The sequence below is a fragment of the Pinus tabuliformis genome, chromosome 6 (assembly GCF_031772625.1).
Source record: "Pinus tabuliformis cultivar Carrire ecotype Pingquan chromosome 6, CPIR1, whole genome shotgun sequence".
Lineage (NCBI taxonomy): Eukaryota > Viridiplantae > Streptophyta > Pinopsida > Pinales > Pinaceae > Pinus > Pinus tabuliformis.
The window spans coordinates 417471115-417487273 of record NC_142292.1 but is presented as its reverse complement, the minus strand read 5'-3'; the positions used below and the strand labels follow the sequence as shown (position 1 = coordinate 417487273).

Genomic DNA, 16159 nt, shown 5'->3' with positions numbered 1-16159 from the left:
AAGAAAGTCATTCATCTATGACCATTTCCATGAGAGGTAGTCGTAATTGACTAATTTCTCATGATTTTTGAATAGTCCACTTAGCACTTATTGCATTGGGTGATGCTCACAGGGGTGAACAAGTGGGATTGAAACTAGTGAAATGAATCACATAACGTCAATCATCTTCTGGAAATGGTCATAGATGAATGACTTTCTTAACACAGTTGAATCCCAAAAAATGATATCTAAATCTACATCTCTCGGAGGAGAAGGAAAGCATATAGTTAGGAAAGAAAGGAGAAATCCCACAACGCAGGTGACTAAGTAAGAAACTTATGGGGCTACCTCTGCGAGATCAAGGAAAGTAGCATGATCTCATTTGTGTTAATGAAATGCCACCCAACATGTATTAGTACTCTAATTAATCCTTTCTTGTGTGGTTCATTACTTCGCTTAGTGAAATCAATTGATGCTTATGCTTCCAATGAGGATTTGGCATTGGGAAATTGGCCAAGAGTAGAAAGTTTGATGGTCTTTCCATTCTCCATTCTATGATATAGTTAACCCCATAGATCTATATTGAACTCTGCACATTGAATTAATGCATAGACTAGTGTGAATATGCATATAGGATAAATTTAAAAGAGTACTGATTCATTGAATTATTAATAGTGTGATTATAGCTTTGTGGGTATGGTATAGTGTTATTCTCAACCCATTATATCTTACGGGATAGTGTCATGCACCCTCCACATGTCATGTCACTAACACCCCACACAAGATTCCAAAATCTATTCTTAAAAAAATTTATTACATATTTAACACTGTGATTTATTCTAAATAAAATTAATAAATAAATCACTTTTATGCTACTAATTATTATAATAAAAGATTAGAAAGATAAATAAGTTGACCACCGCTCCACAATTTAATGAAAATTAAATTATAAATGAGCATAAATTATGATAGATATTATTGCTTAAACTATTTTGATTGTGATGTGTCCTTACAAATTTTTAATTAAACAACATCTTTAGGTAGAAATGGTTATCCCTGGAGTCCATTTTAATGTTTCTTATTTATGATGACAATAAATATTTTTTTATATTTCATTGGTATAGATCAAGTGGGTGAGATAATTGTACACATTGGTTTATTCTGATGAGGCTCAAAGACTAAGAGGGGTTGGGTCTTGTTAAGTTAAAAGTTACCAGTTGATATTGGCCTAAAATTTATAGTGGAAGTGATCGCATTACAAGGTGGATTTTTTCCCTAATTCCCAATAACTAAATAAATATATTTTTAATATGGGTGATTATCATATAAAATTATAACAATGAATAAGATAACCAATCCATAATTTATGGAATTTTGATTATAAATTATAACGTATTATATGGAAGATATAGTTTTTTTTGACTTATTATTAAACTGCTTTTTAGAAATTATTAATTTTTTTTTTGTTACGGGTTGGTACTAATGGCATAAAATTTATAGTCGAAGCCATCGGATTACAAACTGGGTTTTTTCCATATTATCCGAACAAATCAGATTACAACCAAGTTTTTTTCTATATTTTCGGCACAAATAACGAATTCCCAGTAACTAAATAAATATATTTTTAATATTGGTGATTACAGTATAAAATTATAACAATAAATCAGTTAACTAATCCATAATTTATGGAATTTGGATTATAAATTATAACCTATTATATAGAAGATACATTTTTTTACTTATTATTAAACTATTTTTATAAATTATTGAGTTTTTATTAATAATCAATCTTGGGGGTATGATAATAAAAAAATAAAAATATATGATTAATAATTATAATTATAATGTGAATGGTTAACATCCATTATATTAAAAAAAACTTTTTTGTTTAAATATATGAAACTTTTTGTGGAAAGAATTCTCAAAACATCTTAATTTCCAGAGTAGTTTATTAAGAAACAAAAAATGCTTTTTTGCTTATATATAAGAGACCTCTTATGGAAAGAGTTTCAAACCATCATAATTTTTGGACGAATTCATTAAGAAGGTTCAGGGCCAAACACAATCAAGGAACTCTCATTCAAGAAGGGTCAGGGCCAAACACAATCAAGGAACTCTCATTCAAGAAGGGTCAGGGCCAAACACAATCAAGGAGTTCTCAGCTTGCAAGTAAGTCTCTCTTGTTTTCAGTTGTATATATAACCACAATTATTCGATATGTTTTTCCCTGTTAAAACTGATTAGCCTAAAGAATAGGTTCAAATTTTAGAACAAGAAGTAGGGAAGAGAAGTCATGAGTCTTTTTTTCCCATGTTAAAAAGAGAAGCCAGGAGTCTTTTTTTCCATGTTAAAATAAAGTAGCCAAAGGAATATGGTTCAAATTCAAATGTTCGAATCTTACATATAGAACAATTAGGAGGGAAGAGAAGCCATGAGTAAATCAATTAGTAGGGAAGAGAAGCCATGAGTAAAGTGTTTATAACTTGTTATTAGATAGGCAGGTTGGATAATAATTCTCTCCTCTATTTTGTTCTTCATTTAAATGGGTATCCAAACTCTGTATTTGTAAATGTTTGTTTGTGTATATTTTTACCTAGGTAGTCATGTTGATATAAGTATTTGGATATATGTTATATGCAAGTTTGTTGAAGTTTTTAAATATATACTATAAATATATGTTATGAACTAGTTTACTGATATCAATAAACTTACACACAACATATATCCAAATAGATTAGCCAAATGAATATGGTTCAAATTCAAATTTTAGAATCTTACATATAGAACAACTAGTAGGGATGGGGCATCTTTATCTCGATCGCTGATTCGTCGAATATTAAGCAATGAGACGGACATGAGCGTGGTCAATTATTTGATGCGCCCATGTCTCTCTCATTGTCGAATATTAGGCAAATCAATAGATCACGGTAGGGAAGAGAAGCCATGAGTAAAGCATTTATAACTTGTTATTAGATAGGGAGGTTGGATAATAACTCTTCCTTCTCTAGTCTGTTAGGATGGGTATACATTTGCAAATGTTTGTCAGTGTATATTTTTAAGGAGGTAGTCATGTATGTTTATGGATATATGTTATATGCAATTTTGATGATGTTTTTAAATATATATTGTAAATATATATTGTGAACTAGTTTACTTATATCAGTAAACTTACACACAACATATATCCAAATAGATTAGCCAAAGGAATATGGTTCAAATTCAAATTTTCGAATCTTACATACAAAACAACTAGTAGGGAAGGGGGCATCTTTATCTCAATTGCAATTGGATGGACATGTGTGTGTCAATTATTTGACCGAACCCATGTACGTCTATTCGGCTTTTCAGCAATCGAGATAAACTCAGGGCAGGGAAGAGAAGCTACGAGTAAAGCATTTATAACTTGTTATTAGATAAGGAGGTTGGATAATAATTCTCCCTTCTCTAGTCTATTTTTTGTTTGGATGGGTATTTGTTAGTGTATATTTTTACCTAAGTAGTCATGTTGATATAATTTTTTTTTGGATATATGTTATATGCAAGTTTTTTTATGTTTTTAAATATATGATTAAACTGAAAAATTTCTTAGCTAAATGAGCCTCCTTGATAAGATAGTTGTAGGTTGGTTAGGCCGTCCTTCCAGAATTTCCTGTATTGGCTGTCAGTCAGGTTGTTAAAGAGAATGGTGGTTCACCTCTAGGTAGTAAGGGAATCCTCGTCAAAATTTCCTAATTAGTAACTGATTTATTGATAGAGATCCGAAACTAGGGAGGGAATTGCGGAGGACTCCATGACCCAATGGGAACTCAACCAACTTAACCTTTAAATGCTGCAAACTGATGCTTGATGCCAGAAGTCAATAGCTCGATCTTGATATGTGTGCACCAGTGCAAAACTAAACCAAATAGCTTTGTCCGTTTGAATATTTTCTCATATTCTTAGAATTGAGAAGTCTGGAGTGGTTATTCCTGGAGAATAAACGTGTGTGTAGAAGGTTGTTAACCAATTAGTGACGAGGTCCAGTCCTTCCTATAGACTGCTTGAGGTAGGTCCTGAAAAACTCTCTACCTTTTTGGCCTTTATTGAGTTTCTCACCATTTATTTTTTGCCCTCAAATAGCATATATTACTGTAGTTCACCTTTCTTATGGTTATTCTTGATATATGTCCTTACACCAAATATGTTTTGTAGAGCATTGAAGATATATTTGGTAAATAGAGTGTAAATCAGTTATTTTGTAGAGAAGTCACGAGTCACACAGTAATAGGAGAAAAGGGAGTGGGTTGAAGGTCGTTAACTTTCTCAAGTTTAAAAAGTCCACTTTAAACTTTTTAGTGCATCCCATTTTGGGTCCTCCAGACAATCATTACCAAATTCATAACTATAGTGTTTAAGCTCCATGCTTCATATTTTTGTATTTAAGAACATGGTAAGATAAAGAGACAGTCATGCCTGCTGGTGTTCCTAGGTGGCGGTATATTTACATAAAATTGGTGAATTGCACGCCAAATTTAGAACTATATTGTTTAAGCTCCGCGCTTCATATTTTTGTATTTAAGAACATGGTAAGATAAAAAGACACTAATGCCTGCTGGTATTCCTGGGTGGCGAAATATTTACATGAGATTGGTGAATTGGACACAGAACGTGAAAGATTTCAACAGAAAAATGATGAGAAGTGAACGAGAAGACCAAGAGCCTACGCCTGTGGACAATCCTTTTACTCTCTCTACTTCTCCCATGAACAAGTTGAAGAAGACATCAATGCCTGAAGTGATCCTGGCACGAAGAAGATCCTTATAGGAGCTTCACTGGAGGAGGGAGAGATTTCTGATCATTCGGTGGAGGAGGGAGAGATTTGTAATCAAACTACTACAGTGAGAATTGAATATTTAAGACACAACACATTTTACTGTAGTAGTCTCAAAGGGGTGAGGCTAGGTGATGATGCATATTGGATATTAAGCAGTCCACCAGGATTGCGTTCTTCCTGTAGTCTGTCCCACCCTAATGGCGGTGGCTCCATGGATTACTCTGTCGACGAGGTCTTGAATCTGAAGAAGAAGACAATTCGAATTGGGTTGGACATCGGAGGAGGAACAGGAACTTTCGCCATGAGAATGAGGGAGCAGAATGTAACAATTATTACGACTTCCATGAACTTGAACAGGCCCTTCAACAGTTTCATTGCCTCCATAGGGGTTATTCCCATGTATATCACTATAACACACAGGCTGCCATTCTTTGAAAATACTTTGGACATTGTTCATTCTATGCATGTTTTGAGCAATTGGATTCCCACACAGCTGCTCGAATTTGTACTCTATGATATCTACAGGATTCTGAGGCCTGGAGGCCTGTTCTGGCTAGATCATTTTTTCTGCACAAAGGATCAGCTGAAGATCTATGTGTCCATGATTGAGCAGCTAGGGTATAAGAAGCTGAAATGGTCTGTTGCCCCTAAGTTGGATAGAGGGCCCGAGCTCAAAGAAATGTATATATCTGCTCTCTTGGAGAAGCCACTTAAGAGGCAGTGAGCAGGCTACTTGTAGATGCAGTTTTAAGTTTCATGGGCTTAAGGTCCCTTAACTTAAAATAAATAAACATTTCTCTCTGTAATGTATTTTAATTTTCAATTATGGGAATATATATGATGCCCTTGCCTGTCTTTAAGATATTTGCCACTTTCAGTGTATGGTTCATGTATCTAGGTTTGATTTAGGGCTCCAAGATTTTCATATTCATATTAATATATAAAACAGATCTGCAATTTGAATTTCTGGATTTTCTACCGTGCCGTGGTTTTCATTAATTTTTGAAACAATGTGGATGGTTCGTCTGTAATGGTCAAGGGCTGAAATTCAATGGCCATGTTTAGTAGGTTTTGACTGCAATGGTGAAACTGCAAATTAACTGGAATTCATCGAGATTGAATTACGAATGGAATAACAAGCAGATACGGTATACAGTAAAATCATGTTATTTTTATCGCTGTGAAATGTAGAATTTGTGTACTGTGTCCAAACTCTTTGTATCAGTGATAAGGACTTGGCCTCTTCTTCAATACACAAAATAGGGTTCCTTGATTTTACTAATATAGATGGCATAGGATGCCCACTGATTGTCTTTTCAAGGCTTGGAAATATATGCATACAAAATCTTGACTTCCTTAAATTATGAAGGGCCTCAGAACTGTCCTTTAAAAGATTCTCCGCTTCCTTACAAATATGTGGAATGACAAGTCCACCACCTTTCTTCTTTTATAGCCCGGAGATCAAGAAATCACAACTCCAATGACCTATACTGGTCGACCAAATTCACAGAGCATGATAGTATATAGCAGTGCTTTATGTGACATAGGCTTCTTGGCCTTATTACAAGCACAAGGAATAAGTAGGCATCTTCTTAGATAAAACAATTGACATTAACAAAAATTTTTCTCTTCAATAACTCAGAGAAAAAAGAGGCATGAATAGATCGGATTCACTGTCTGAATTGAAGAGTGAGAGAGAATATACGACAGCAGGGAGAGACCATGCAGAGCAGATATGTACATTCATACGGATCTAGGTAGTTCCATGTAGTTTACAAAATAGTTCCATATGTTCATGCAGATAGGGCTGTGCAATCCATAAAGCAACACAGTCCAGACATACAGTATGCCGTATCTCTTGGGCCAACTGTACTGCTCAGTTTAGGGTGATTTGTTGACCATAGAGCTGCTGGATTTTAGCACACTATGAAGGTTTCTTCGTAAGTGTTTTTGAAAGAATGAAAATCTGATTTTGAAGGAGAAATTACCTCTGTATGTGTGAAACTGTTTTATGCTTCCACTATTTAATTTCCAGCTATTATGTGATTGATGATATGGCCTGAAATTTAATTTCTGGTTAATTAAATTCAGCCAGTTATTTGTTTAATTAAGATCATAAGGGCATTAGTCATCCGGCCATTCTTACTGTAGTGTGCCCTACCCTAATGGCAGTAACCCTCAAAGGGATGAGGCCAACGATCATGCATGTTGGATTTTGAGAAGTGCAAGTGTGTCCGCTTTCTAATATTAAGCAGTCCACCAGGATTTCATTTTTCACTGTTGTGTCCATTGTGACCTACCCAAATGGCAGGAGTCTCAAAGGGCAAAGGATGTGTGATGGTGCATATTAGATACTAGGCAGTCCTCTTGAATTCCTTTCTTGTTGTAGTCTGCCCTAAACTAATGGTAGGAGTTTCAAAGGGATGAGACTGTGTGATGGTGCATGTCAGACACTAAGCATTCCATCAGTATTCAGTTCATAATGTAGTATGCCCTGTCCTGATCCCTAACGGTAGGAAGTCTCAAAGGAATGAGGATGGGAAATGGTGCATATTCATTTTGAATAGTGGGTGTGTCTACTTTCTAAACTAAACTGTCCACGAGGATTCCATTCTTACTGCAGTATGCCCTATCCTCATGGCAGGAATCTCAAAGGGGATGAGATTGGGGTAACGATGCATATTGGATACTATGCAGTCCACCCATATTACATTCTTACTGTAATGGACCCTACCCAAATGGTAGGAAATCTCAAAGGCACGAGGCTAGGAGATGGGGTATAATGTATTTTGAGAAGTCCAAGCGTGTCTACTAAATCTCGAAGGTATGAGGCTGGGTGATGGTGGATACTGAATCCTAGGCAGTCCCCCAGGGTTACATTCTTGCTGTAGTGTGTTCTATCTGAAGGCAAGAGTCTCAAAGGGGCGAGGCTGGGTGATGATGCGTATTGGATATTAAGCAGTCCACCAGGATTGCGTTCTTCTTGTAGTCTGTCGCACCCTAATGGCGGTGGCTCCATGGATTACTCTATCGACAAGGTCTTGAATCTGAAGAAGAAGACAATTCAAATTGGGTTGGACATCGGAGGAGGAATAGGAACTTTCGCCGTGAGAATGAGGGAGTGGAATGTAACAATTATTACGACTTCCATGAACTTGAATGGGCCCTTCAACAGTTTCATCGCCTCCAGAGGGGTTATTCCCATGTATATCACTATAACACAGAGGATGCCATTCTTTGAAAATACTTTGGACATTGTTCATTCTTTGCATGTCTTGAGCAATTGGATTCCCACACAGCTGCTGGAATTTGTACTCTATGATATCTATAGGATTCTGAGGCCTGGAGGCTTGTTCTGGCTAGATCATTTTTTCCGCACAAAGGATCAGCTGAAGATCTATGTGCCCATGATTGAGCAGCTAGGGTATAAGAAGCTGAAATGGTTTGTTGCCCCTAAGTTGGATAGAGGGTCCGAGCTCAAAGAAATGTATATCTCTGCTGTCTTGGAGAAGCCACTTAAGAGGCAGTGAGCAGGCTACTTGTAGATGCAGTTTTAAGTTTCATGGGCTTAAGGTCCCTTAACTTAAAACAAATAAATATATTTCTCTCTGTAATGTATTTTAATTTTCAATTATGGGAATATATATGATGCCCTTGCCTGCTTTTAAGATATGTGCCACTTTCAGTGTATGGTTCATGTATCTGGGTTTGATTTAGGGCTCCAAGATTTTCATATTCATATTAATATATAAAACAGATCTGCAATTTGAATTTCTGGATTTTCTAGCTTCAGAATGACTGGATGGAAGGACTGCTAGCTTCTGAATTCTGATGTAGAGGTGCCAAAGGGATCAGATCTTCAAACATACTGTTGACTGCTTTATCCAATGAGAAGATTGGACTCAGATCAACAAATTCTTAAAACAAAACTCTTCATTGACTTCTTATCATGACACGTGGTTTAGCTGCTGAAGGAGGACTTTCCTATTGTAAGAACATTGAAATATTACCTCCGCAAATAGCATATCAAAAGTACCTAAAAAAATTAAATTACTGCATTAAATGGGTAATATGCATTAAATTACCTAATCCATGATGAGGAGGGGTCCTTTGCATCTAGGCATCCATATTCATAAGACCGTCTTTCATAAGATCCTAGCTTAATGCATCAAATTGCCTAATGCCCTAATCAAGATTCCAAAATCAGGGTCCTCACAGTTCCCTCTGCTCATCGTGCTCGCCAAGACATAGGATCAGCCATGCACATCCTTGTTCCAATGTGTTCTTCATGAGGCACCCTTAGAGATACCATACCTCTGATTTTATGTTCATACAGGCTACTACAGGGGTCTGCTCCAAAGTGCCTCACACTTCTTCTATCTTCCAGACTTCCAAGGGTACTGTCACCCTTATCCAATGGTGCCAACACAAAGGAGCTGCATACTTTTCTTCGATGAACTTCCTTTGCTTCAGCTGCTAGACAAAACTAGGATCACATGGAGTGTTGCCACTAAACCTTCTCAACAAAATCACATTAACTGCTAGATAATGACATTATGGAGGGCTTTTACTATTCTTCAAAAATCATTTTCAGATTGATGTCTAAAGGGACCATCCCTTCTCATAACTGCATCCTCTATTTTTATTGGCTTCAAGGCACCTCTTATGAAGGTTTCAAAGACATGAATATATATTCCTTATTGATTTGCAAGTTGGCTTGAATGGAACAGGCTTTTAACACTTGTGTGTGTGTGTATATATATATATATATATATATATGCGCTTGTAACATTGATAAGGACTTGGCCTTTTCTTCAATACACAAATAGGGTTCCTTGATTTTACTAATATAGATGACATAGGATGCCCACTGATTGTCTTTTCAAGGCTTGCAAATATCTACATACAGAAGCTCAACTTCCTTAAATTATGAAGGGCCTTAGAACTGTCCTTTAAAAGATTCTCCGCTTCCTTACAAATATGTGGAATGAGAAGTCCACCACCTTTCTTCTTTTATAGCCCGGAGATCAAGAAATCACAACCCCAATGACCTATACTGGTCGGCCAAATTCACAGAGCATGATAGTATATAGCAGTGCTTTATGTGACATAGGCTTCTTGGCCTTATTACAAGCACAAGGAATAAGTAGGAATCTTCTTAGATAAAACAATCGACATTAACAAAACTTTTTCTCTTCAGTAACTCAGAGAACAAAGAGGCATGAATAGGTCGGATTCACTGTCTGAATTGAAGAGCGAGAGAGAATTTAAGACAGAGTTCATCGAGCCATAAAATTTCTGCCTCCATACCACAAGATCGAGAACAGAGTAATCCTTTCTCCAAGGTTGGCTTCATGAAATGACCTTTGGCATATTCTTGTGTTCTTGCACTTTTCTTGGCCTCTTAGGAGAATAAAGTTATTTTCAAAAGACTTATCCAAAAGCATACTTATGCCCAGAATGTAAAAGAGAGATAGCTCCATTGCATAGCAGACCTTTATTGTTTCTTATGCTCAGAACAATAGGAACACTTGGCTCCTTCTTAATGGTTCAGAGAACTAGGCCAACAACTTGGTTCTTCATTGCTCCATAGGACTCTCTTTAATTCATTGATCAAATCCAAATAAATATATGTATCCCTAGAGTCACTTGTTTGATCCTCAATAACTTTTCTTGTTGGACATCTTTGTTTACAAGACTTGAACTTATGTGAGCACAGGTCACTGGATGGAAGGACTGCTAGCTTCAGAATTTTGATGCAGAGGTGCCAAAGGGATCAGATCTTCAAACATATTGTTGACTGCTTTATCCAGTGAGAAGATTGGACTTAGATCAACAAATTCTTAAAACAAAACTCTTCATTGACTTCTTATCATGACACATGGTTTAGCTACTGAAGGAGGACTTTAACATCTTCAGATTTGATTAATGGCCTTCATGAGCTATTTAGCCCAGCTCTTGCATATACCTAGACTTGTATTATTTTTCGAGACCTCTCATGATTTCTAAGGCTTGCAACAAGATACTTCAAATACATTAACAGTCCATTGCTTCATCTCTTGAGATTGCATTCCTCCTCTTGCTTGGGCTTAACCTGAGCTAGCTCTAATACCATGTTAATTTTTGAGTTAACATGTTCTTTGCTTAGGTCAGAGGTCAGTTACTTCATTAATCCATTAGCCCATTATTAATTCCATTAATCCATTAGCAATCACGTTGACCATTATCACATGACAGTAACTGATGAAAAAACATCAAACATAAATGCAAAAGACAAGCCAAGACAAGAGGACACCATGATTTAAACTTAAAGCTAGGGCAAAACCCGACAAGGGGAAAACTCGCAGATCTTTTCTTCTTGATAATATCAAATGTTCATAGAGAGAGAAATCCATAAGTACAATGATACATTAGTCAAACTCAATATATTGACTTGGCATAGATGATCCCAATCAAATGTCCAAAAGTCAAAGTCACATATGCAGAAGTCAACAACAGTCATAGCTATCCTAACCAATCAGCAGTCAACGGTTAACAACTCAGTCAAATCAGCCCAATCTATTTGGTAAAAGGAGAGAGAAATTCACCCTCTCTAGGTAGTCAAAATGCAGTCAAGGTAGCCTTCAAAAGTCTGGTCAAAACTTGGTCAACAGTCTGCAGTTAAACCTGCCTCAGACCTGTGGTCAAACACCTCAGTTTGTGATCGGTTCCTTTGCTCACAAGTGCGACCTAGCTGGCAGAGTAATAATCCATCAAAGTCGCAGTCAAATAGTTGGTCAAAGTGCCTAGTCAATGCTGCTCTGTGTACTAGGAAGGTCAACCGCAGAAAATCATAGGAAATCCGTCCTCCAGAAATTTGCACGTATGGGAGAGAGATAGTTTCTCAAAGAAAGTTGAATCCATCATGAGAGGAAAGAGAAAATCATGTGTGCTGATGCCAAAATGGAGTGAACTCATCTTATATTTATACAATTCAATGTGGGTCAAAGGTCATGCCTTTTGGGCTTCATGAGCGTACATGACTGTGGGGCTGACCTTGACCAAAACCAACATTGTGGGTTTGACTTCAAATATACATTTTTGCCTGTGAGAATCCATCGTACTTTAGGTCAAAATTCGTCCTCTCGAGAAGAGGAATCCAATGCCATCATCATCTCATACAAAGGAGCCGTCCATAGTGGAATTTGACCTTAGTTGACCATTTTTAACAATTGCCTATACAAAACATCTAGTTAAAAGACTAATTTTACTCTCAATAAACATTGGACAAAAACTTCTCTCGATCCAGTTTGACTCTGGTAGTATCAAACAAAATTTTCATTCCATAGATGAATCAACTTTTGTATTTCACAAGAGTTCAGCGTTTTTGTGGAGAGGTATGTTCATGACACCTCACTTACAAACTGGTTTGTTGTAAAGTTCGTCTTAACAATGATTGATTCACTCAAACGAAATAAAGTGGGCAATAGATCCACATACACATCCTACACACATGGACACATACATAAATATTGTGGGAAGGACAGGAAGATGTGCTGACCTGACTTGAAAAAGAAATTGTTTCAAACCAATGTTGTCAGACTTGGACTCTTCTAAGACTCGGCTGGGCTGTGACTCAAGAAGACTCAGCAGAATCTTTCAGACTTGGCAAAGAGAAAAAAAAATACTCAGAATATGTGTTTGCAAGTTTCAGAGGAGTCTGGCAAGTGGGGATTATGACAGAAGAGTGTCTAGGAGTTACTCCTTTCAGTGGCGACTCAGTGGACTTGGCAAGATTCAGGAGTTCGAAAAGAGTCTGACAACATTGTTTTGAACAAGCATCAGTCACAGTCGAAAAGAAAATGAACGAACAAAAATCAACACTCTTAATAGAAAGGATACATGTGTAGAGTTCTATTTAAGAGTTCAAGGCTAGACTCCAGTATAAAAGTAAATTCTGTTTGCTGTTGGAAACTGTAAAGTAGACAAACAACAAGCTAAGTATTTTATTTAGCTGAACTTGAAAAGCTTTGAAAATGCTCAAACGTTAAAATCAGTCAAATTCCTACCATTTATCTTGGACCTCAGAGAACAAAGAGGCATGAATAGGTCAGATTCACTATCTGAATTGAAGAGCGAGAGAGAATTTAAGACAGAGTTCATCGAGCCATAAAATTTCTGCCTCCATACCACAAGATCGAGAACAGAGTAATCCTTTCTCCAAGGTTGGCTTCATGAAATGACCTTTGGCATATTCTTGTGTTCTTGCACTTTTCTTGGCCTCTTAGGAGAATAAAGTTATTTTCAAAAGACTTATCCAAAAGCATACTTATGCCCAGAATGTAAAAGAGAGATAGCTCCATTGCATAGCAGACCTTTATTGTTTCTTATGCTCAGAACAATAGGAACACTTGGCTCCTTCTTAATGGTTTAGAGAACTAGGCCAACAACTTGGTTCTTCATTGCTCCATAGGACTCTCTTTAATTCATTGATCAAATCCAAATAAATATATGTATCCCTAGAGTCACTTGTTTGATCCTCAATAAATTTGCTTGTTGGACATCTTTGTTTACAAGACTTGAACTTATGTGAGCACAGGTCACTGGATGGAAGGACTGCTAGCTTCAGAATTCTGATGCAGAGGTGCCAAAGGGATCAGATCTTCAAACATATTGTTGACTGCTTTATCTAGTGAGAAGATTGGACTCAGATCAACAAATTCTTAAAACAAAACTCTTCATTGAATTCTTATCATGACACATGGTTTAGCTACTGAAGGAGGACTTTAACATCTTCAGATTTGATTAATGGCCTTCATGAGCTATTTAGCCCAGCTCTTGCATATACCTAGACTTGTATTATTTTTCGAGACCTCTCATGATTTCTAAGGCTTGCAACAAGATACTTCAAATACATTAACAGTCCACTGCTTCATCTCTTGAGATTGCATTCCTCCTCTTGCTTGGGCTTGACCTCAGCTAGCTCTAATACCATGTTAATTTTTGAGTTAACATGTTCTTTGCTTAGGTCAGAGGTCAGTTACTTCATTAATCCATTAGCCCATTATTAATTCCATTAATCCATTAGCAATCACGTTGACCATTATCACATGACAGTAACTGATGAAAAAACATCAAACATAAATGCAAAAGACAAGCCAAGACAAGAGGACACCATGATTTAAACTTAAAGCTAGGGCAAAACCCGACAAGGGGGAAAACCCGCAGATCTTTTCTTCTTGATAATATCAAATGTTCATAGAGAGAGAAATCCATAAGTACAATGATACATTAGTCAAACTCAATATATTGACTTGGCATAGATGATCCCAATCAAATGTCCAAAAGTCAAAGTCACATATGCAGAAGTCAACAACAGTCAAAGCTATCCTAACCAATCAGCAGTCAACGGTTAACAGCTCAGTCAAATCAGCCCAATCTATTTGGTAAAAGGAGAGAGAAATTCACCCTCTCTAGGTAGTCAAAATGCAGTCAAGGTAGCCTTCAAAAGTCTGGTCAAAACTTGGTCAACAGTCTGCAGTTAAACCTGCCTCAGACCTGTGGTCAAACACCTCAGTTTGTGATCGGTTCCTTTGCTCACAAGTGCGACCTAGCTGGCAGAGTAATAATCCATCAAAGTCGCAGTCAAACAGTTGGTCAAAGTGCCTAGTCAATGTTGCTCTGTGTACTAGGAAGGTCAACCGCAGAAAATCATAGGAAATCCGTCCTCCAGAAATTTGCACGTATGGGAGAGAGATAGTTTCTCAAAGAAAGTTGAATCCACCATGAGAGGAAAGAGAAAATCATGTGTGCTGATGCCAAAATGGAGTGAACTCATCTTATATTTATACAATTCAATGTGGGTCAAAGGTCATGCCTTTTGGGCTTCATGAGCGTACATGACTGTGGGGCTGACCTTGACCAAAGCCGACATTGTGGGTTTGACTTCAAATATACATTTTTGCCTGTGAGAATCCATCGTACTTTAGGTCAAAATTCGTCGTCTCGAGAAGAGGAATCCAATGCCATCATCATCTCATACAAAGGAGCCGTCCATAGTGGAATTTGACCTTAGTTGACCATTTTTAACAATTGCCTATACAAAACATCTAGTTAAAAGACTAATTTTACTCTCAATAAACATTGGACAAAAACTTCTCTCGATCCAGTTTGACTCTGGTAGTATCAAACAAAATTTTCATTCCATAGATGAATCAACTTTTGTATTTCACAAGAGTTCAGCGTTTTGGTGGAGAGGTATGTTCATGACACCTCACTTACAAACTGGTTTGTTGTAAAGTTCGTCTTAACAATGATTGATTCACTCAAACGAAATAAAGTGGGCAATAGATCCACATACACATCCTACACACATGGACACATACATAAATATTGTGGGAAGGACAGGAAGATGTGCTGACCTGACTTGAAAAAGAAATTGTTTCAAACCAATGTTGTCAGACTTGGACTCTTCTAAGACTCGACTGGGCTGTGACTCAAGAAGACCCAGTAAAATCTTTCAGACTTGGCAAAGAGAAAAAAAAATACTCAGAATATGTGTTTGCAAGTTTCAGAGGAGTCTGGCAAGTGGGGATTATGACAGAAGAGTGTCTAGGAGTTACTCCTTTCAGTGGCGACTCAGTGGACTTGGCAAGATTCAGGAGTTCGAAAAGAGTCTGACAACATTGTTTTGAACAAGCATCAGTCACAGTCGAAAAGAAAATGAACGAACAAAAATCAGCACTCTTAATAGAAAGGATACATGTGTAGAGTTCTATTTAAGAGTTCAAGGCTAGACTCCAGTATAAAAGTAAATTCTGTTTGCTGCTGGAAACTGTAAAGTAGACAAACAACAAGCTAAGTATTTTATTTAGCTGAACCTGAAAAGCTTTGAAAATGCTCAAACGTTAAAATCAGTCAAATTCCTACCATTTATCTTGGACCTAATTTCATACATAAGCATGCTAGGAAACCACACTCCTCTATAAAAATATACAAGTTGTCAGACGATTATATAAACAATCATAGATTGAAACAATTTAGAGCAAAGGAAATGTTATTTCAATATATTGGTCCTGTTCAAGTTTTGAATGATTTAGAAATTAGCAGATCTATTAGATAGTGGAGGCAGGAAATTTGCACTTCTTTTCTGTCAAACCTGGTAGCTGATAAAAGATGAGAAACAACTTAATCACACACCTGTTGGTAAAGGCCTAATACTAAGAAGGCAGGTAGAAGTGGATGATTAAGATTGTTTATAGGTTTAGCCAACAGTTTTATTGGTAACATGATTAGTTTGAACTTTTGGTGATATTGTTTCATCACATAGCCTGACTATGGTTTGGTGAATTGTTACTGGAAATATACTTAAATCAAGATAAAATATAG

The 16159-nt window shown here is 36.8% G+C and overlaps 1 protein-coding gene and 1 pseudogene across 1 annotated transcript; both read left to right on the top strand.

Moving 5' to 3' along the window:
* Nucleotides 1-5003: 5003 nt before the first annotated feature.
* Nucleotides 5004-5516, top strand: LOC149259076 (putative methyltransferase At1g29790 pseudogene; annotated as a pseudogene).
* Nucleotides 5517-7467: 1951 nt separating this feature from the next.
* On the top strand, nt 7468-8322 carry LOC149259075 (putative methyltransferase At1g29790). The gene is made up of 2 exons (XM_089451424.1): nt 7468-7569; nt 7684-8322. The coding sequence occupies exons 1-2, from the start codon at nt 7468-7470 to the stop codon at nt 8320-8322; spliced, it is 741 nt and encodes a 246-aa protein (XP_089307550.1).
* The last annotated feature ends 7837 nt before the right edge of the window (nt 8323-16159 follow it).